Consider the following 21,397-nt stretch of genomic DNA (forward strand, 5'->3'; position numbering starts at 1 on the left):
GGAGATCAAATTCTTCCCAAAGAAGGGATGTTATCCAAATTGCAAGCAGCAACACAATTAATGTATATACAATAAAGCAGATGACAGCTGTCATCATCTATAATATGGAGATAAGACAGAGATTACAAGCCCCAGTAACGTATGCTTCATGTTAATTCAGGTGACCTTTCTGCAGAAGTAATAGCACACACCTCATGCAGCAATATAAGAGCTAAATTTTTCATCCCAGACTTCTTCAGAGAAGTCTTCCAACTTTGGCAGCAAACATATTCAACAGAGAATAAAGTGAAATAGTTTCCAGACACGGACAGGAAGTTTCAGGAGACAGTATCTCCACTCTACATGTCTGATGCTGTTCTCAGAATGGTTCTCTTAAATTCCTGTTGAGATGTGAGGAACCCCACTACAAACATTCCACTAGGGTTAAACATGCAACAAAAATGATAAAAGGTCTAGAAAACATGACCTATGATGGAAGATTGAAAAAACTGGGTTTGTTTAGTCTGTAAAAGAGAAGATTGAGAGGGGACAGGATAACAGTTTTCAAGTACATAAAAAGTTGTTACAAGGAGGAGGAAGAGGAATTGTTCTTCTTAACCTCTGAGGATAGGACAAGAAGGAATGGACTTAAATTGCAACAAGGGAGGTTTAGGTTGGACATTAGGAAAACCTTCCTAACTGTCAGGGTGGTTGAACACTGGAATAAATTGCCTAGGGAGGTTATGGAATCTCCATCATTGGAGATTTTTAAGAGCAGGTTAGACAAATACCTGTCAGGAATGGTCTAGATAACACTTAGTCCTGCCATGAGTGCAGGGGACTGGACTAGATGACCTCTCGAGGTCCCTTCCAGTCCTATGATTCTATGTTAAAAAAGCTTTAGTGAAAACTTTTTGGCTGAGATTTTCAGAGCCACTTTCAGCTGTACAATTCCCATTACAGTTAATGAAACTAAGGCATCCATGTCGCCTGAATTTGAAAATCTCAGCTTTTGCATTTCTGTTGCTGACAACACTTCTGGTCTATTGGAGACTGAGGGGTGCTCTGTAGCATTGCTATTATATTTGTTTTTGATTGTGTTTGGTTACTTGAGTTTGTATGTGAATTGAGGTATGTAAGTGGATTGGGTCGAAGTGTGGTATAGTTTTGAGATGCATTTTCCTTTCAGGATTTATTTGTTGCAGAGAAATGAAAGGGAAATACATGAATGTTTTGTGGAAATGCCGTGAGATAGGAAACACATCTTCATATATGTTTGTATAGTGTCTAGCAAAATGGGGCCCTGGTCCTAATCAGGGCCTCTAGGCACTGCTGTAATAAATAATAAATCTCTGTACAACCGGATATTACAATTGAGAAGATTCTTCTGTGGGTTGTTTATAATAAAAGAGTTTTTAAATATCTCTTCTGTGAGTGTTGAAGTAGCAGAATCGACTAACTTAATTAAGCACCATCCACCAAGTAGGACGTGAAGTATCTGAATACTAGTTTCTTTTAGCTGGGTAAGTGGCAATATTTTAATGCTGGGAAAAATGGAAAACATATACATCTTTATGTAATGGCAACATTAGCACGAGTGGATTAGGACTCAATTTGTCCCTCTTGAATATTGTGGAACTTCAGACTACAAAGTTCTATAAACTATATTTTAGGTGCTTGATAGAACAAGCAGTTAAATTATTTTGATTAAATTCACCTGTTCGTTGAAAACTTATATTCTTAGTATATAATCTCATCACAATTCTGGCACTATGTCAATTATATAAGGTAGACGGTCACTCATATTCATCATGTTTTATGTATAATTACTTGAATTATATAAATTATTTAGTCTATGTGCTTTCTAATCCGATGTCAGTTTTAAAGTACTTTTCTAGTTAAAAAAACAAACAAACAAAAACAGTGTGTAGAAAATCTTTGCACAGTATATGAAACCTACTACTTTTGCCTTTCTTGGCTGTAAAATCCTTACAAAATTCCACTAGTTGGTGAAGTACAACGTTCTTTTTCTAAAATAAAGTTAGCTAAGGCAAAGTTAGCTATCAATAATCAAACTGTGGTCTTCTAAATATCTCCCATTTATTTTCCTCATCTAATTACTAGTATCTTCCCCAAACTGATGTCAGACTAACTAGAGCATAAGTTCCTTTCATACCCCTGTGAAAATGTTTTGGACACCTTTCTATCTTCACTGTACGAATATTGGTTAAATGTTTACTGATGCTCAATTAACAACTTTGTACTCTGCAATATTTTGTCTAGTTCCTGGATTTTACTTAAAGCGTGTAACTTTAAATTAGAATTATCAGGGGAGAGGGGGGAAGGATCACATTTAAAGCAATCTGGAAAGAAATCTGACTTTTCACTTGGTACAGTTTTGTGAATTTCACTGTGATGGGTGATCACAGATAATGAGAAAGTTGTGAAATTCTGCTTGTTTTCATTTTAGAGCAGGTTGCAAAGCTTCATAAAATAGATACAAAGTTAATTTCAGACCTATGTTTATTTTCGAACACCTAAACCATATTCTCTTTTAATACTAGTAAGAGACTCCCTATTAAAAAAATCACTCATGTATTCATACTCAGACACCTATAACATAGGAGTTGAATTGTGGATTCAAAGCCTGTAGAAGTGGAATGTGGAACAAGCTACTGGTGGAAGTCACAGAGAACCCTAGAAGAATCACCTATTTGTTAAAGCTTTCCCAGAATAAACAAAATCTAGAGGAAAAAACAAACAAGTAAAGCTTCTTAGTATCTGGGAAAGATAAAAGGCAAAATCCCTGTGAAGACATCCATTAGGAACAATTACCATACACAGATGTAATACAGCTACTACAGTAATGGGTGATAAAGAAACATCCTATATTGATTAGATAGGATGTGGATGTCAGATATACTGCAGATGTTTGGAGGGAACATGGGCATTGTTTATCTGATCAGTTTTTGTTCTCTTTTAATTTACCTTGTTACTGGGCTATTAGAATACTTCATTTAGTCTTGCACTTCTGCTATGAATTGGTATTTACTGTGGCTTTAACAACCTAAGAATAAAAATTAGGGGATGGCAAAAGTCATTTTATGCCTGCCCTTGACAGGAAGATAATTTAAAATGTTTCATCTGCTGTTCTGTAACTGGTGAACTCTTTCTATCTGTGTGAAAATCTATTTAAGTTCTATATTTAATAGCTTCTTTCTCCTTCTACCATCCTGTATTTCCTTCACTTCTTGCTCCGCTGCTCACTCACTTTTTGCCCACATACACTTTGCTCACTCTCAACTTCCCCTTTGTTTCTAACCTTCATTCCTATAGTCTTGTTCACTATACTCTTGTTCGGTAACTCCTTTAGAGAGACAAGGTGGGTGAGGTAGTATCTTTTATTGGACCAACTTCTGTTTTTGAGAGAGGTCTGAAGAAAAGCTCTATATAGCTCAAAAGCTTGTCTCTCTCACCAGCAGAAGTTGGTCCAATAAAAGATATTACCTCGCCCACCTTGTCTCTGTAATATCCTGGAACCGACACAGCTACACCACCATCACAGGAAACTCCTTTGTCATTTTAAAAAGAGAAGTACTGAAAAACCAGCTAACAGGGTTAATACAGAGCAGGACTGGCACAGGCAACTTTTTAGAAACTGATTGGGTGGGAAGTCTCTTCACTTCCCAACCCCTGAGAAACAGAGATAAGGGGGCAACTCATCACAGGAAGAATGATTCTCAGAGAGAGGGAGGATAGTATCCTGCATGACAGAGGCCCAGAGTTATCCATCACCACAGAAATGATAAAGCTTCAAGAAGTATCTGTTTATTTTTTAAAAAAAACCCTCCAAACATAAATGTATTATATAATGTACCTATCTATACACCATCTGGTAGAACACTAGATTTTCCTTTAAGGGAACACAGACTTTATTTCTAAAAAGATGTAAAAAAATATAGAGCAATTCATCTGTAAACTACTATTGTCTTCAACAATTTCATTTTTAATAGCTTCATTTCTGCACTCTCCATGTGTCAGACTTACTTGGCAGCGGCATCTTTTCTCAGCTGTTCATGCTTCATTAGAAGATTTTTTCTGTCTTGGAAAGCCTTTCTAACCTTGTATCCTTTGTAGACAGCTTGGATTTTGAAGGCAGCAATGTCCTGTATGGCAGCTATAGACAGAGCACCATGTTCTAACATAAACTGAATCACCTCATGGTGTTCTCCAAGCAAAGCATAATCAAGTGGCGTATATCTAAAGACAGAAAACATACAAGTGTTATGATAGATTAGATTGCTACTCCCAATGTATATTTTTGGGCTAAAAAATGAGATGGAAGCTCCACTAAAGAGGAAACCTCCTCTAAGGAAAGTGTTTAACACCTTTTTCAGAGAACCACTTTTCCAAATTCTGAGGATCTGACCGATTCCATACCTTAACATGTTTCTTTAAAAAGAGGATTTGAGCAAGCAATTAAGACTTAGTTGTTCCTTGAGGCTCACTTACAAATATATCCTCTGGGAGATGCACTGTGTTCCTAAATTAAATTTATAAGTGAAAAATGCCCATGATGTGAGATTAGGTGGCATGCTGGGTTATTTGCACAAGTATTTCCTTTCTGGGGACTTGATTCTAAATTCTGGTTTAGATCATAAGTAAAACTCATCTTGGTAGTCCCATTCTACTCTCTAGCTAGTGAATCTTTATCCACATAAGAATACCACATAAATACTGTAATTACATAATTAACAAGGTTTACATCTTTGACAAAGAGAGGCCAAAACAGAAATAGCAGTGATTTTGCAGGACAGGTTTAAGTGCCTTGGCAGAGATGTGTTACAGAAAGATTGATGATATTATGACCAACTATACCACATGGTATTACTTCCACACTTTCAGGGGCATTAAGGGTAAAATTTTTAAAAAAAGACTTAGGAGACTAAGACCCATTTTCAAAAGCCACTTACGGACCCAAGTGCCTCTGGTTTTCAAAGGGACCTAGGCGAAGTCAGTTAGGGTATGTCTATACTACAATAAAACACCCACGGTTGACCCAGGTCAGCTGACTCAGGATCGCAGGACCCGGTCTGTGAGGCTATACAATTGCAGTGTAGATGTTTGGGCCCAGGCTCTTGACTCTTCCCCATCACAGCCTGGCAGACTGAGCCCTGAGACCCTGAGTCAGCTGACCCTGACCAGCTGCAGGTGTTTTATTGCAGCGTAGACACACCCTTAGGCACTTTTGAAAATTTTAGCCCAAATTCACACAAGCAGTAAAGGGCAGCAAAATGTACACAAAACCCCCCACTTGTATTGAAGTGCCCATGCTAGGAAAATATATTTATTAACTGAATATTAGTGGCAACAGAAAAAAAATATGATGCTTATACAATGTATCAAGTTAAACAGCTAGTATCAATGTATGAGGTAATAAAAATTAAGGCTCTTCTTGATGGTAACCAGCAAGGATGCAATGCAGATAACGACAGGAAGAACAGACAGACAGCACAATTGGACTTGCCATATGGTGATGGTTTGATGGGAAGATTAGAGTGTCTGAACTGAAATGTCAATAGGAATAAAAGGCAATGACAGAGCATGGAGATTTGTAGGTCAAGGTGTGTTGCTGATAAAACATTAAAGGAGACAGAAAGATTTGAAATAATTCTTGGACAGATACTACTAAAAGGAGCTCACTTGAGAAAAATCAATTTTAAAAGTTTACCTGCTGCTTTGAATATTTTTATGGAACAAATACAAAAAGATATTAAAGCATATTTTTAGGTTCCTAAAGCATGGGTGTCAACAGAGGTTACTTACCTGTAACTGGAGATTGTCTGAGATGTCTGGTCCCTATATGTATTCCACTGGCCCCACTCCTTCCCCTTTGCTTCAGATCCTTCGGACTGGCAGTAAGAGAGGAACTGGAGAGGTGTCAATCCATAGTGCCCCTTATGTCCTCAGTTCGGAGTATGAGGAGAGCAACTGCACAGGCACGGACCAAGGGACACCACATGCCAGAAATCTCCGATCTCAGGAGCACAGTGTGCACTTGTTCCCTTGTGTGGAATACACATGGAGACCAGCACTTCAAGAAGGAGCCACGATTACATTTATAAAAAAATCACTGGGCTTATATTGACTCTCTTGTCTCCCATTTACCTTTCTCAAAAGCCTTCTTTGCTCCTGAAATGTCCCATCTCTTGGCAGAAAATAATGTTCTGTGACAGTTTGATGTTATTTTAAAAAGGCATTCTTAAGAGTTTTTTAGGATCATCGTATTTCAAAAACAGTTTGGTCTAGAAACACCAATTTGTTTTATTAATTTGTCCTCGGTGAGAATATTTAGGACTGAGTTTTAGAAGACTGGTAGTTAGATTTAGACTTATATTAAAGTTCCAAATATATGTATATTCTGGAGCTATGAATGTTAACTCCTTAAGCCAAGTGGTATGGTTTCACAGCTTGTGCAAAGGTAGGAAACTGCTAAACCTCCCTTGAAGAGTGCTATTAGATAAGAGCAAATGGATGCCTCCCCACCATAGGGGCACCATGCGTTAACATGTGGAAGTGTGCATATTTGAATGTCAATCCATGAAAATCAAATTAGAGCTCTGCACCTAAGGTTCACTCATCCCCAATTATGACAGAGTTTAGATGATATGACACACTATTTGACAAATGCAAATATAGCATCACTATCTGTGCAACATTAAGGTTGAATATTTAAATACACAAAATTCTGGAAATTCAAAAGTTAAGGTTCCTATAACAAGAATGGCACTCATATCTAGAAGACTACTGCTTATGCTCCTAAATGTATGGCTTACTATGTACAGTATGTGCAATGTGGCTGAGTATTTGGAATGTTGTTGCAGCCTTAACTCTTCAGCTTCCTGAGATTAGTACATTTATGTTCTTAACTGTAATTCTATTAATATAGTATTTTAAAATTTACTTCCCTTGTCTTTTAAAACAGTAAAAGAAACACACAAAGAAAAGAGAATAGAGATGTGCCAGTGCATTTAGATTAGATAATACAGTTATAAGCAAGAGCATATCTGAATGTGGGATCTAAGGATCACACATACAAACACAGTGATGCCAAGAGGTGAACAGAGGGCTTCCCTAGATGCTAATGAAGTGGTTATAGGAATACCAGGGTAAAAATCTTTAACTTGAAATTCTTCAAGCACCATTAGCAGCATTCTTTAAGACAGGTAGAACGCTGGTCACCCTCCAGTTCTCGAGGAGAATATCTGTTTTTAATAGTATAAATTAAAATTAATTCAAATACAGCTGTTTATTTTCATTTTCTATTGAAAGCCACCATAGACAGCATTAGAGAAACACAACTGGGAGCTGCTTACTGCTTTCTACTGTGGTTTTCAATAGAAAAATGATAATACATTGCTCTGCAGGACAGGAAGAGACGTCTGGATGGTCAGAACAGGCAACAAAAAACAAATGATAGGGGTAAGCAAGGCAATTAAAAAATAATAAGGGAGACAGGATGGAAGCCAAAACCCTGCAGCACTAATGTACATTGGATTTTAAATCATTCTAGTGATTTTTAAAATGTTGATGTACTCATATCTATTTGGCATGTCGATCCATAATTTTGTTTATGATTGTGATGAAGTTGTCTTCTTGAAAAGAGACACCAAAATATGTAGTAGCACTGATTACCTGCAGTCATGTGACCAATTTAAACTATCACAACCCAAGATTTTTAAATCAAAAACTATTATTTATATGTCAGTCAGAGACAAAGAAAACAGATGCAAATTTATAGTCACCCAATAATTATAGAGGGATTTATTTTTAGTTGGACCATCAGAATACAGATAACCACCAGGTAATCTGCAATAACTATTTTTAAAATACAATTTTACTTTTCTCCTTTCACCAGATCATGCCCTCACTGAACTGAACAGCAAAATTCCAGTTCACTTCAACAGGAGCAGGATTGGGCCCTGTATAGACATCTGTTGGTAGATTTGTGAAAACGAACAGCTCCATCATCTTTTAGTGACACAGTATAAGAAAAAAGAAAGCAGAATTTAACTAAAGAAAGTGTATTTTGGGGTTTTTGAAATAAGGTTGTACTAAACAGAAGAACACAGGGTTAAGGTGGAATAGAAAGACTCATTTCCTAACTCTGATAAGGTGAATAGGGCAAATAAAATTTAAGTAAATTTACTTTAATTCACTGTATTTCTGTTCATTTCACTGTTATTGCGTGAAGCACGAATCCTGAAAGACTTACACACATGTCTAAATTTACACACTAAGAGTAGCCTCATTGGCTTCAATGAGATTATTCACACAGGGTAAAATACACAGAAGTCTTCTGCAGGATCAGGCTGAAAAGTACAATAGAAATTTAAGATAAAGGTTTGAACAGTCTTATTTGAAAAATAGTGTCTTCAACTGCATAATTTAACTATTCTCCAGTCCCGGGATTACGCCAGTGTTTTTAGATGTGTTCAAGCTCATGTTTCTCAGACAATATTTGAACATGTGACAGACAAACCAGAGTAGGTTTACTAAATTAGAAAATAATTTGTTTAATAAACTGTACCTCTCTTCATTGTTCTCCATGTGATTAGGGAAAGCATCAAAACCCAGCAGCAACTTTATAGCATCAAGGTAGCCATTGTTACACAGCCAATGTAAAGCAGTCCTTCCCTATAAACCAAAAATATATGAAGTAAGAGGTTTATTAGCTGCTAACCTTGTATGGCGGAAAGAAAAATAGCATATGGTGTCATTCAGGGCTCAAATGGACCTTAGGACCAAACAAGTGGTTCCAAAATACACCTTGTCCATTAAAAAAGAAATAAAGAGCTTAAAAGCAAAAATCACTAAAAAGATGTTTAAAAATAGATCTGGGCCAAATTTGCAGCTGTGCAGAATTTATACTCTGTGAAATTAAGAATAGCAGAAGGAAATCTGTCTCTAAGCCTCCTTTCAGTTCCCAAAATCATGGGCCAGCTAGGGGCCAAAATAGCCCTCTGTAATTTAGACTGGCCTAAGGACCAATATAAATGATGCCAGTGGATGTAGTCTTGTAGAGCCATGGATCAGATGGAGCACTCTGCCGCACTTCAGCAGACTCCCCAACATTCCACCTGCATAAAGGGCATTGGTGGCTGGTGGCACAGAGCTTTCCATGACAGTTCTAAGACTCTCAAGCGTTATCCCATGTCAGGAGAATCCTCAGCTGACCTTTTAAGGCAACTTTCTGGCTGCTTTGAACTACTTGATATAGCAGAAATCAACTGAAGCTAGGGCCAAGGATCTGGCCTTCAGGTAATACTTTGACCACATCCTTGGCTGTCAGTACAGCTGAACGTTGTGGCTCCAAATTTGAGACCACTGTAAGTAGAATTTCCAGATATGAAAGCTCTGTAGCAAGTTTCATTAAACTGACTGTGGGATAGAAAAGTATGCCGCATGCAGTGAGGTAAAAGGTTAACATATTGGGGCAAGTTAGCTGCTGGTGTAAACTGGTGCAGTTCTATTGACTCCAGTGGAGTTGTGCCAATTTACAGCAACAGAGAATTTGTCCTAGAATACAAAATCTATTTTGGTACCGAGTTTCACTTAGTGCCTAAGGGAGGGAGCAAAGGAACATACAAGCAAACTACAATGTTCTTCTTTGCCCTTAAGGGCTAGACAGACAAATAATTGCTGCAGTTCTTTCGGCAAGTTTGTTGCACCTCACTTTCTCTATCCTCACTAACACATGCTAGAGACAGACATGGTGTGGATTACAAAATTACACTCCCTTGTTAAATATTTAAATAAGAAAACAAACAAGTAAAGAATAAGGAGTTTTTAAAAGGATAATTTTAAGATGGAATTTTAAATGGAAAAGCCAAAGGACAACATGGAAATGTGCATCTTCAGTTTATGGTGTATATTAAAATAATAATCTTCGATCAAGCCTTAAAAAAGTGAAACGTGAAGGGAAAGTAGTCTTAGGGCTGCTTTTCCTTCCCCTACAATAGCAGTGAACACAGATTCATCGTACCACTGGTGTGAAAAGCAAGGATTAAGGCCACTGTGCTGCAGAAAAGAGAAGGATATGCAGAAAGGAGAAGATACTTTCAATTTATGCTTTGTCTGACATTAACTTAAATGACACAGTGAAGAACAACATACCTCTTTATCTTGAATATTTGGATCTGCGTTATTTTCCAGTAACACGACCATGCAGTTAATATAGCCTCCATATGCAGCACACTGCAAGGGAGTTCTACCTGCATAATCCTGCACATTTGGGTTGATTTTATTTTCTATCAAAATTTGACATACATCAGCATTTCCACCCAGAGCTGCCCAGTGAAGGGGAGAATGACCATCTTGATCAACCAAATCTACTCTTGCTCCCCCTGTAATAGCAAAACAACATTTGAACATCAGCAATAAAAGCACCAAAATATTTTTGCATGTCAGAGGAAGGGGAGATTAAGCCCATGTCATCTTAGAACACCTCTGATAACCAAAAGACCATGGAGTTTCATTTTCAAAAGCACCTAAGTGACTTAAAATCCCAAGTACAATTTTCAAAAGTGACTTGGGCACTTAGGAGTTTCAATGGGAGTTAGGCATCCAACTTGCTCAGGTGCTTTTGAAAATCCCATTAGGTGCCCATCTACAACTTTAGGTGTCCAAATACCTTTGGAAATCTTGCTGTTAGGTGCTTGAGTCCTTTTGACTTGAAATGAGATATAGGCTTCTAAATGCCTAAGTCATGTTTGAAAATCGAACTTAGATGCTTTTCAAAATGTTACCGCTAGCCTCCCCACATTATGGGCTTTTGCAGTTATTTCCTTTTTCTTTAATCAAGCATGTAAAATTCTTCTACCCAAATCAAATTCATTTATTTAGTTTGCTTTCCCCAAGGTGCTCTTACAACAGTTAAAAAATACAGTACAAAACTACAAAAAAGCCACAAAATATACCAATCATTGGCTCTAATCAAACCAAAAAAATAACTGTCCCTATAATAATATAACTATAATGATTCATATGATTCAGTCAGCCCCTGATCACCTTATGTCCACCAACTCATTGCTTCCACAAAAGCCAAAGAGCAAATATGAGTGTAGACCAAACGTGATGCTTCTACAAATGTTGGTAGCTAAGATGATACGCCTATATCTGTGTAATATAACTATTTTCTTTTGTGGTTTCTATTATTTCTAAAATTGTCTAAACAATAAAACTTTGTTTATAATAAAAAGTTACAGGAAAAACACATTAAAGTGATGATATCAAAAAAGTTGATTTTTGAACTGTATTTGAAACAGGTAAACCATTTAAATGTTCAAAGATTGCTACTGAACCCATTCTCACCAATGGTAAACAAAATTTAAATTGATCTCATTTATAGGAAAGAGAAAAAAATACTATGTGAGATTTTAGGAGATTAAAGGGTATTGGAAGAGACTCGTGGGGAGAGTGGATAGAGACAAAGGCTGCTTTTGGGTATATGTTTAGTTTTTCTGTCTTCTCTCAATGCAAATCATTTGCTTTTACTACTTACTGTTCTATGAAATGTACTATACATAAATCTTTCCCTATTGGACTAATTTTGGGCTCTTCTTTTTGTCCAGCAATGCCATTTATTTTACAACCTACCTACAACAGCATTTTAACTCTGTGAATGGATTTGTAAATTTGTGACAGCTGACCTTTAATGAGTGTCTGTATCACTTCTTTGTGTCCCATCTCGCAGGCTCGGAAAAGTGGAGTATGCTTCATTACATCAGTTGCATCTATCTGTGCATTATGTTCTAAGAGCAATTTCACAGTGCTGACATGGCCGGAAAGGGCAGCAGCATGTAATGCTGAAAGAATAGTTAGAAATTAGACAATGACAATTAGAACTGTCAAAAATAATGATTCATTTCAATAATTTTGGTAGAGAGAACTGCCATTCAATCACAGAACTGTGAACAGCTCAAAATAAAACAAGTGACAGGCAATCACTACTTCTCTCTTGCCACGCAAACAACGCAACATAATGCATGATATAAAAAGGTGGCAGCTTTGTTACATATTCTTTACTCATGGAAACACAAATTCAAACCTCACCAGAAGTTCGACTGGCTTATACTGAATTGATAGGACAGTAGCCTCAGTACACACTATATAAAGCTACTGCCTCCTCTTTTACTAATCCTATTACTGAGTCACTCCACTACAGACAACACTGCCTATTGCTACTGCAACAAACCCCTTATTTATTTCTCTGAGATTTTCCTGACATCAAATAAAATGGTCTCATTTCACACTAACATGAGATAAATGTTTTTCTGCAAAAGATCTTGGAGATGTGCTGCCACTGGATCTCTGTTCTGAGGAAAAGGTGTGGAAAGTGCAGAAACCAGCTGCAACTGGCTCCTGTAGCAGTAAATACTGCATTAGAGGTATAGTGAAAATTCTTGTGGTACAGAAAGGAGGAGGCAGCTGAAAGCAGCTGCTTCCCTCCCATTCCAGAATTTTCTTTTTTCTGACCGTTGCATGTAGTTTTGCAAATTTTAGGGGGAAAGTTAAGGCTGGGTGGGTAGTGTGAGTCAAGTAGGGTGATAGTAAGTGATGAAGGATGGTTTCTTTATATGGCAGTAAGGGAATATCTGGATTTCCTAACGTTTGATGTTTGTTAACACTGTAGATATTTGTAAAGTAAATGTAGTGTTGTTTTTTGGGGCTCCGTTGAAACTCATTTTCAAACTTAACTCTTTTGCTAGATCATGCCATTTTGGCACAATCCCATGTTAGGAGAGTGCAAGAGCAGTGCAAGCAAGACGCATTTTGCCTCAGTGGCAGGTGGAGCAACCAAATTGCTTCCTTAAAGAGATGCAGCATACTCCTTGCCAGACAATCATGTGACAGACCAGATTCATGGCTCTCTGCTCCTTCCCTCTGGGGGGAGTAATATGGGAGTAGTTCCTGTGCTCCCTTGACTGCAGGGACTGCAGTTTTGCCTGCCCTTACATAGGTCATGCTAGGGTGTCCTTTATATCCTGCTCCCATTTCGCACATGGGTGTACGCGAGAGTCTAACCCTTTGTTCACAAAGATTTTCATTTAGGACTATGCTTAGCTAATAAAAGGCCATATGTTCCCATCTTCTATGGGGCATAGCAGGCAGCAAAAGGGACCAGTGAAGGGCTTGGGAATCGGGGGGAGATTCAGTCTCGATGGCATGTTCCCACTTGCCCCAGAGACCAAGGAAATCCTTCTGCATGAAAGTCACATGGGGTTGGTTCTGCAGACTCCTATCCTTTCACATTTCCCCTCTGTTTTCTTACCCCTAAATCTATGCACCATCCACCTCACTCTGGCTCAGCCCAAAGATTACAGCACAAATCCTTCAGCAGGGCCTGAGACGGCAGGAGGATGGTAAGATGTTGCTTGGTTGCAAATGATGTTTCTATCATCCATAACCTCATCCCACTGGAGCTATCAACTCAACTTTGTCAAAATACAAGTTCAGCTAACCCAGATGGTTCTTCATGGAAAATCAAGCCAAAAAGAGTGATGACATTTCAACAGATTTGTTGAAATGGGGGGCAAATGTTTTGGAGATTTGCTTGAAATATTGATTTTACGTGCTTTGGAGTGGTAAATATATATTAAAAACCTCCTAACTGTAAGAACAGTAGAAGAATAGAACAAACTGCCTAGGGGAAGTCGTGGAAGCTCCTTCACTGGAGGTTTTCAAAAAGAGGCTGGATCTCCATCTGTCTTGGATGGTTTAAACACAACAAATCCTGCATCTTGGCAGAAGGTGAGACTAGATGACCCTTGCAATCCCTTCTAACCTTATGGTTCTATGATTCTAAACAATCCAAACAGTAAGTTGAACTATGAAGAAAATCAGTCTCAAAAGTATACTTTTAGTACATCTTTTTCCTACAAATTACTTTTCTGATGACACAAATTCTGAGTAATTTAGAATGAATATATCAATATTTATATATACACATTTATAAATGCCAGTTACAGTAGATTGAACCAAATGCTTCCCTTACAAATGATCTTTTGATCATTATGTGAGCTGTACTTATTTAAATTTCATTTGTTCAGAGAGTAAAACTAGGTGCTTTAAAAAATATCCAGGTGCCTCTAATTTTCGCAGGTTTAATATACATAGTGCCAGATAGTGATCATTCCTGAGCTGGTGTGTCAGGGGTAGGAGGTGGAGGACACATAGAGTCCTTATCCACCCTTTGTGCTCCTGTGCAAAGAGTAGCTAGAAACCTATACCTTGCATTCCTTGAATGCTAGTGAAGGAGAGGTTTAGTGCTGTCTCAAACACAAGACGCACTACAAGGACTACTGCCGGGAGGTACTGCTTGCAGCACTATGCTACAAGATGTATCAATGGCTAGTCTTGTATGTGTTCCTCCAGCGTAGTGAGGCATTGTGCCTGCCTCTATTTGCCACAGGCTGAGTGCCTACGTGAACTAATGCTGATACAGTGCCCCTGTATACCCACTTACGCAGCTGTGGCTCTAAAAGCTGCAATCTACTTCACAGAGCATATACATGGTCAGTAAAACAAACCCTAAAGTGTGTAGCCTTAAAAACTGAAATCATGTGTGCATAGTTACCGTGATCCACATTTTATCACAGAACATTTACACTGTACAGTCAATTTTTAAAAAAATACACAAATGTTTAATTGTTGGGGCTACCATGGGGGAAAAATCATTAATTATGTACAGAAGCTTCAGTTACATTAGTGAAAAAAAGCCAAAATCACTGAAAGCTCCACTAGCAATTTGGGTGGGTGGCTGGATAGACATGGAAATTTGACAAGAATGAAGTAAGTCCCTGCTGCTTAGCAGATTTGGATGGGTCTTGATTACATGTTCTGACCCCACAGTAAACTCTAGACTCTGTTTTCTGTATTGCACTGAAACTGAAGGCAGTAAGCTACTCAATCAGATAACAGATGGGGTGTATGTAACAATACAATAGTAAAAGAGCTGCTGTGTCAGCTTGGCCTGGTTCTTCCCCTCCATCACTCATTCTGACGCAGGCATCTTGTTTCCCACTCTGTGCTCAATATTTTCTTGTAAGCAAAATTTTCTGTGATGGAGTCACGGTGACTGAAGAGATTCTTCAGCCAGCTGGTCACAATAGAACCTTTGTTCCACCGACAGTCAGATCCCTCATGATTGTACACAGTTGGTGACGGCAGAGCTATAAAGCTGCCCCTGCAGTGCTCCTGCAGTGCTGATCCCTGAGAACAGTGAAATTCCTTTTCCTTGGTGTCATTTTCCTGCACAATAAGGAACGTCTTGATGTTCTATCAAAGCTTTGGTCTGAATGGAGATTTTGCTCTTTGTAAGTAAATGCAAAAAAACTACATTAATGCGATGTTATAGCTGAGCTTTACCCAACACAAGCACAAAAGTCAGAAAATTCAAACTTGTGGTCCCCACAGCAACTGTATCCCAGTCCCCTTAGGCTTGTGCACTGTATTCTATTACAACCTTACTTTCCCCAAAACCATGGGAAACATATAAAGCCTTCTGAAAAGATAAGTCTGGGACAAGGGAGTGATTTCAGGGTGGTATATATGAGTGATCTTCTGTTAACTGGAGGCCAGATGAACTGAATATGGAAATTCTTATGGTAAAACATATAAATTCAATATGGCCAAATTCAGGACAAGAAGGGAACAGTGGCATAATTTTGCACTTCTTGACTTTTAATGTGTGCAACTCAACTGTAGTTTTGCATTAATGGGTTGTTTTGGGGAACTTTCATTTTTTTGCATTAATTTTTTTGGATTAAAAATTCCTCACCAAAACATGAAGGTTAGAAAATGGTCACACATTAGTGCAATGTATTATGTGAGACAGAAAGGACTGTAAAACAAACCATTTGACTTATCCTAGCACAAAACTCACATCTGAATAATCTCACAAACCCAGGGGTTCCCAAACTTGGTTCGTGGCTTTTTCAGGGGAAGCCCCTGGCAAGACGCAAGACGTTTTGTTTACCTGAACTTACCCTGAACAAGCTGCGAACCAAGTTTGGGAACCCCTGCACAAACCCAACAATTGAGATGCTGTGCTCTGTCTGTTCTGTAAGCTGTAGAAAGCCTTGTTGATGTGTGGAGCTTTAATAACTGTGGTGACTGCATGGGATTACTACACTTTTAAAGTCTGAAACATAGTGTGTGGCAGAGTTTAAAAGACATGTCAGGTGGCAGTAGTTATAGCTGAGATTGATAAGAGACTGCACCAAGAATAAAGTGGTAATGGATGTACCTTGTAAAGACAAAGTCATTCGATTTAAGGTTAATTAGGTTTATGCCTTTTTTTTCCTTCTTGGGGTATATCTTTGCTGCAGAGTTAACCAAGACTGATCACTCAAGTTAGCCTCACCTGAGTATGAGTGGCCACACTATACAGCCATACTTGAATGCATTCACACTGGTGCTGCGCTCACTTGTATGAAGCTTTACGACTTCTGGGGGGTATATCCCATGCTTATTAGCGCTGCTTTAAGCTGAGCCATTCTATGATTCTTTTTCAGTCAACTGTGGAAGAATTTCTCTTAGCACAGAGGGGGACTTGTGGGAAGGCATGGAAGGACTATCAGCACTTGAGTGGTTTAGCCTGGGTCCTCACTGAAATGTGGGTGGAATACCAATCTGAGTGTATGCAACACCTGGGCTTTAGCCTATTTTATACCCCAGGACAGGATAGCTAGCAAATTATCACCAAACTTGGGTGAGAGGGTTTTGTGTGTAGACAAGAGACAGGTTAGGGGCAACCACCCAAGGAAGAGCCCGAGTGAACTTTGCAGTGAAGACATGTCATATATGAGGGCCTGAGACTGTCTTAACTTGAGTTAATTCTGCAGTGACGTACCCTTAAATTAACTATTCTCAAGTTAGCTTGACTGCGAGTGGCCATGTTATAAAATAACACTTGAGCTACACAGAGTGGTTGGATTACTGCACAGTGACTATATTAATAGCACAGAGAGATTGTGCTAGCCGCTGATGATCGATTTCAAGCTTTGCTTACATCTGATGATGGACCCTCCAACTTAAGTTAAGCGTATAGGACTCAAGGTAGGGGAAACATTTAAGTTATAACTTGAATTAACTCTGCAGTGAAGACAAGCCCTGAAAAGTTTTTAAAAAGAGGTTTTCTATATAAAAATTCAGGAGTTCTCGATTCTGACTCTACGTATTGACTGGTGAAGTATTAAGGAAATGGAATGTGATCAACCAAGAAGGAAAGAAATATTTTTACTCAAACACTCTGTTAACACTTATCCAGTGTAAATACAAGGGAAAAAAGCTCTCTTGGGAATTCAACTCCCCACATGGTAACTAATAGAACATTCTAATATACACCTCTACATCATCCAAGAAGTCCTTCCAACAGCAGTAATAGATGAGATGGGGGGAAAATAATCCAAACAAACCCTGAAAGCCAATCAACCAAAAAATCATAACCAAACCCCTCCTCCAACGAAAAGTTTTCAGACATAAACCCATTTTTCTCTTTTCCAAGCCATCTTTAAATAACAAAGTTCTGTGAGTTCAGCATGAGTATTAAAAATATCACAGTCCTCTGCTTAAGAGGAGCAATCTACCATGAGGTCCAGGTCCAAAATTCCTCTCCCCTCATATTCTGCTATGCACAGATTGTCTGACTGGCTGTCACCCCACTATCTCCTACATGTCACTGGTACATCTGTGTTTATGTGTGGATAGTTTGTAAAGCACTTTGGAATCCTTTGAGATGAAAAGTGCCGGATAAATATAATAGCAGCATATTATCGTTACAAAATTGTATGACTTTTTCTATTGAATGAGATTGAATTCAGTTGCTGTGAGAACCATAACTTTGAACTTCATGACTTTTGTGTGATTTAATTCTGAACCACTGTGCTAGTTTCATTAAGCTTTTTGCATTGACTAGATAATAGGATGTAAAAGACCTATTGGGTTACCACATTTAACCTCTTGCATTGGCACAATGTATAGTACATTAATCCTACTAATATTATATGAATCCTATTTATGATTTTCATGCTGATGACTCAACTACTTCACTGGGTAGTTTATTATATTACCTACAAGTTTTCTTCAGCTATTGAGAAATGTTTATCTATATTCAAGCTGAAATGTTTCTATTTTTAGTAGGGTTGTCGATTAATCGCAGTTAACTCACGCGATTAACTCAAAAACGTAATTGTGATTAAAAAAATTAATCACGATTAATCGCAGTTTTAATCGCGCTGTTAAATAATAGAATACCAATTGAAATGTATTAAATATTTTGGATGTTTTCCTACATTTTTAAATATATTGATTTCAATTACAACACAGTATATAAAGTTGACAGTGCTCACTTAATATTTTTATTACAAATATTTGCACTGAAAAAATGGCAAACAAATGAAATAGTATTTTTCAATTCACCTCACACAAGTGCTGTAGTGCAATCTCTTTGTCATGAAAGAGTAACTTACAAATGTAGATTTTTTTAGTTACATAACTGCTCTCAAAAACAAAACAATGTAAAACTTTAGAGCCTTCAAGTCCCCTCAGTCCTACTTCTTGTTCAGCCAATCATTAAGACAAACAAGTTTGTTTACTTTTACGGGAGATAATGCTGTCCGCTTTTTATTTCCAATGTCTCCTGAAAGTGAGAACAGGCATTCGCATGGCACTTTTGTAGCCAGTATTGCAAGGTATTTACATGCCAGTTATGCTAAACATTCGTATGCCCCTTCATGCTTCGGCCACCATTCCAGAGGACTTCATGCTTCTATGCTGATGATGCTTGTTAAAAAAATAATGCATTAATTAAATTTGTGACTGAACTTCTTGGGGAAGAATGGTATGTCTCCTACTCTGTTTAATCACATTTTGCCATATATTTCATGTTATAGTAGTCTCGGATGATGACCCAGCACATGTTGTTCTTTTTAAGAACACTTCGCTGCAGATTTGACAAAACACAAAAAAGGTACCAATGTGAGATTTCTAAAGATATCTACAGCACTCAACCCAAGGTTTTAGAATCTGAAGTGCCTTCCAAAAGTCTGAGAGGGATGAGGTGTAGAGCATGCTTTCAGGAGGCTTAAAAGAGCAGCACTCTTATGTGGAAATTACAGAACCCGAACCACCAAAAAAGAAAATCAACCTTTCTGCTGGTGACAACTGACTCAGACGATGAAAATGAACATGCTTTGGTCTGCACTTCTTTGGATGATTATCGAGCAGAACCTGTTATCAGCATAGATGCATGTCCTCTAGAACGGTGGTTGAAGCAAGAAAGGACATATGAATCTTTAGTGCAGCTGGCACATAAATATCTTGCAACGCTGGCTACAACAGTGCCATGCGATTGCCTGTTCTCACTTTCAGGTGATATTGTAAACAAGAAGCGGGCAACATTATCTCCTGCAAATGTAAACAAACTTGTTCGGCTTATTTCAGAGTAGCAGCCGTATTAGTCTGTATTCGCAAAAAGAAAAGGAGTACTTGCGGCACCTTAGAGACTAACCAATTTATTTGAGCATAAGCTTTCGTGAGCTACAGCTCACTTCATCGGATGCATTCAGTGCAAAATACAGTGGGGAGATTTATATACGTAGAGAACATGAAACAATGGGTGTTACCATACACACTGTAACGAGAGTGATCACTTAAGGTGAGCTATTACTAGCAGGAGAGCAGGGACCTTCTGTAATGATAATCAAGGTGGGTCATCTTGATTATCACTACAAAAGGTTCCCCCCCCGCTCTCCTGCTGGTAATAGCTCACCTTACCTGATCACTCTCCTTACAGTGTGTATGATAACACCCATTGTTTCATGTTCTCTACGTATATAAATCTCCCCAATGTATTTGCCACTGAATGCAACCGATGAAGTGAGCTGTAGCTCACGAAAGCTTATGCTCAAATAAATTGGTTAGTCTCTAAGGTGCCGCAAGTACTCCTTTTCTTTTTGTTTGGCTTAGCGATTGGCTGAAGAAGAAGTAGCATTGAGTGGACTTATAGGCTCTGAAGTTTTATATTGTTTTATTTTTGAATGCAGTTTTTTTTTGTACATAATACTACACTTGTAAGTTTAACTTTCATGATAAAGAGACTGCACTATAGTACTTGTATTAGATGAACTGAGAAATATTATTTCTCTTGTTTTTTACAATGCAAATATTTGTAATCAAAATAAATATAAAGTGATCACTGTATACTTTGTATTCAGTGTTCTAACTGAAATCAATATATTTGAAAATGTAGAAAACATCCAAAATTATTTAAATAAATGGTATTCTATTATTGTTTAACAGTGCAGTGTTTAACATTAATTTTTAATCGCACAATTAATCGTGATTAATTTTAACTGCTTGACAGAAAGCATCTCCTGTCTAATATTAATGTTTATTTAATATTTGCATAGTGTAATATCTCCTTTTTCTCAGTTGGTTCTCAAATAGAAGAACTGCTCTAATCTGCACAAAAAATGGTTGTTCTCTCCCCATACCGAAGACCCTGGGACTGCTAATGTGCAAAGTTAAGCCCATGCATAAATGTTTGTAGGATTTTACTTACGTGTATAAAATTACTAATGTCTGTTTCTAGCAAGTTTTTTTTAACCAAATGCAAGCATCTAATAGCTCTTTACTGTAAAGCAAGCCTTACCTGTGCCAGCATATTTATCTGCCATGTTGATATCAATGTCCAATTTTAAATTCAGCATAGTCCTGATGACGTCATCACTGCCTTTCCCAGCTGCCCACATAAAGGATGTTCTTCCCTCAAGATCTGAGTCATCTTTCACAGAGGGATGTTTCAAAAATACTTCAACTGTTTCCTGCAGAAAAACTTCACTGAGTAAGAATGCCATTGAAATTAACATAAAAAGAGTCTGTAATGACAGAAGAAACTATTGTTTTGCTTAGCAGTTTTTGCTTAAGAAGCAAAACAAGGCTTCATTTTTCCTTTTTAAGGTTATATACAATATGTCTCATAATAACATTTCTGGCTTGTAATATCATCACTTGTATCATGTTGGAGAATTCTCAACCCTGATCATTGTGTTATTCTGTTACTATGCCTATTTCTTGTTTATAACACCCATGGCTATGTCACAAGTTATGAATACACTGGTCTTATTCTGATTTCACTTCTTACTTTTCTGTAACTTACAATCACTGTGAGGGAAATGATGGGATAACATTACTAGAAATAACCATCTTGACAAACAACAGAAACAATGCTAGAAAAAAATCCTCTTTTTTTTCAAATTTGGATATGACTTCACATGAATAGAATTTCATTTTTCAAAGACCACTAAGTGATCCTATAACAGTTTCACTGTATGATAGGTAACATCTTTAGAGA

The 21,397-nt window shown here is 37.8% G+C and overlaps 1 protein-coding gene across 5 annotated transcripts in view; it reads right to left on the bottom strand.

The window, feature by feature from the left end:
• INVS (inversin) overlaps nt 1-21,397 on the bottom strand; it is a 212,542-nt gene that overhangs the window by 47,368 nt on the left and 143,777 nt on the right. For all 5 annotated transcript variants that reach the window (XM_037893419.2, XM_037893418.2, XM_043540330.1 and 2 more), the window contains 5 exons: nt 20,696-20,867; nt 11,691-11,846; nt 10,156-10,385; nt 8,570-8,676; nt 4,027-4,239 (listed from right to left, as the gene is read on the bottom strand). In XM_037893419.2, coding sequence (XP_037749347.1) covers nt 4,027-4,239; nt 8,570-8,676; nt 10,156-10,385; nt 11,691-11,846; nt 20,696-20,867 — 878 coding nt within the window. The remainder of the gene's footprint in view (nt 1-4,026; nt 4,240-8,569; nt 8,677-10,155; nt 10,386-11,690; nt 11,847-20,695; nt 20,868-21,397) is intronic.

This window comes from Chelonia mydas, chromosome 2 (assembly GCF_015237465.2).
Source record: "Chelonia mydas isolate rCheMyd1 chromosome 2, rCheMyd1.pri.v2, whole genome shotgun sequence".
NCBI lineage: Eukaryota > Metazoa > Chordata > Testudines > Cheloniidae > Chelonia > Chelonia mydas.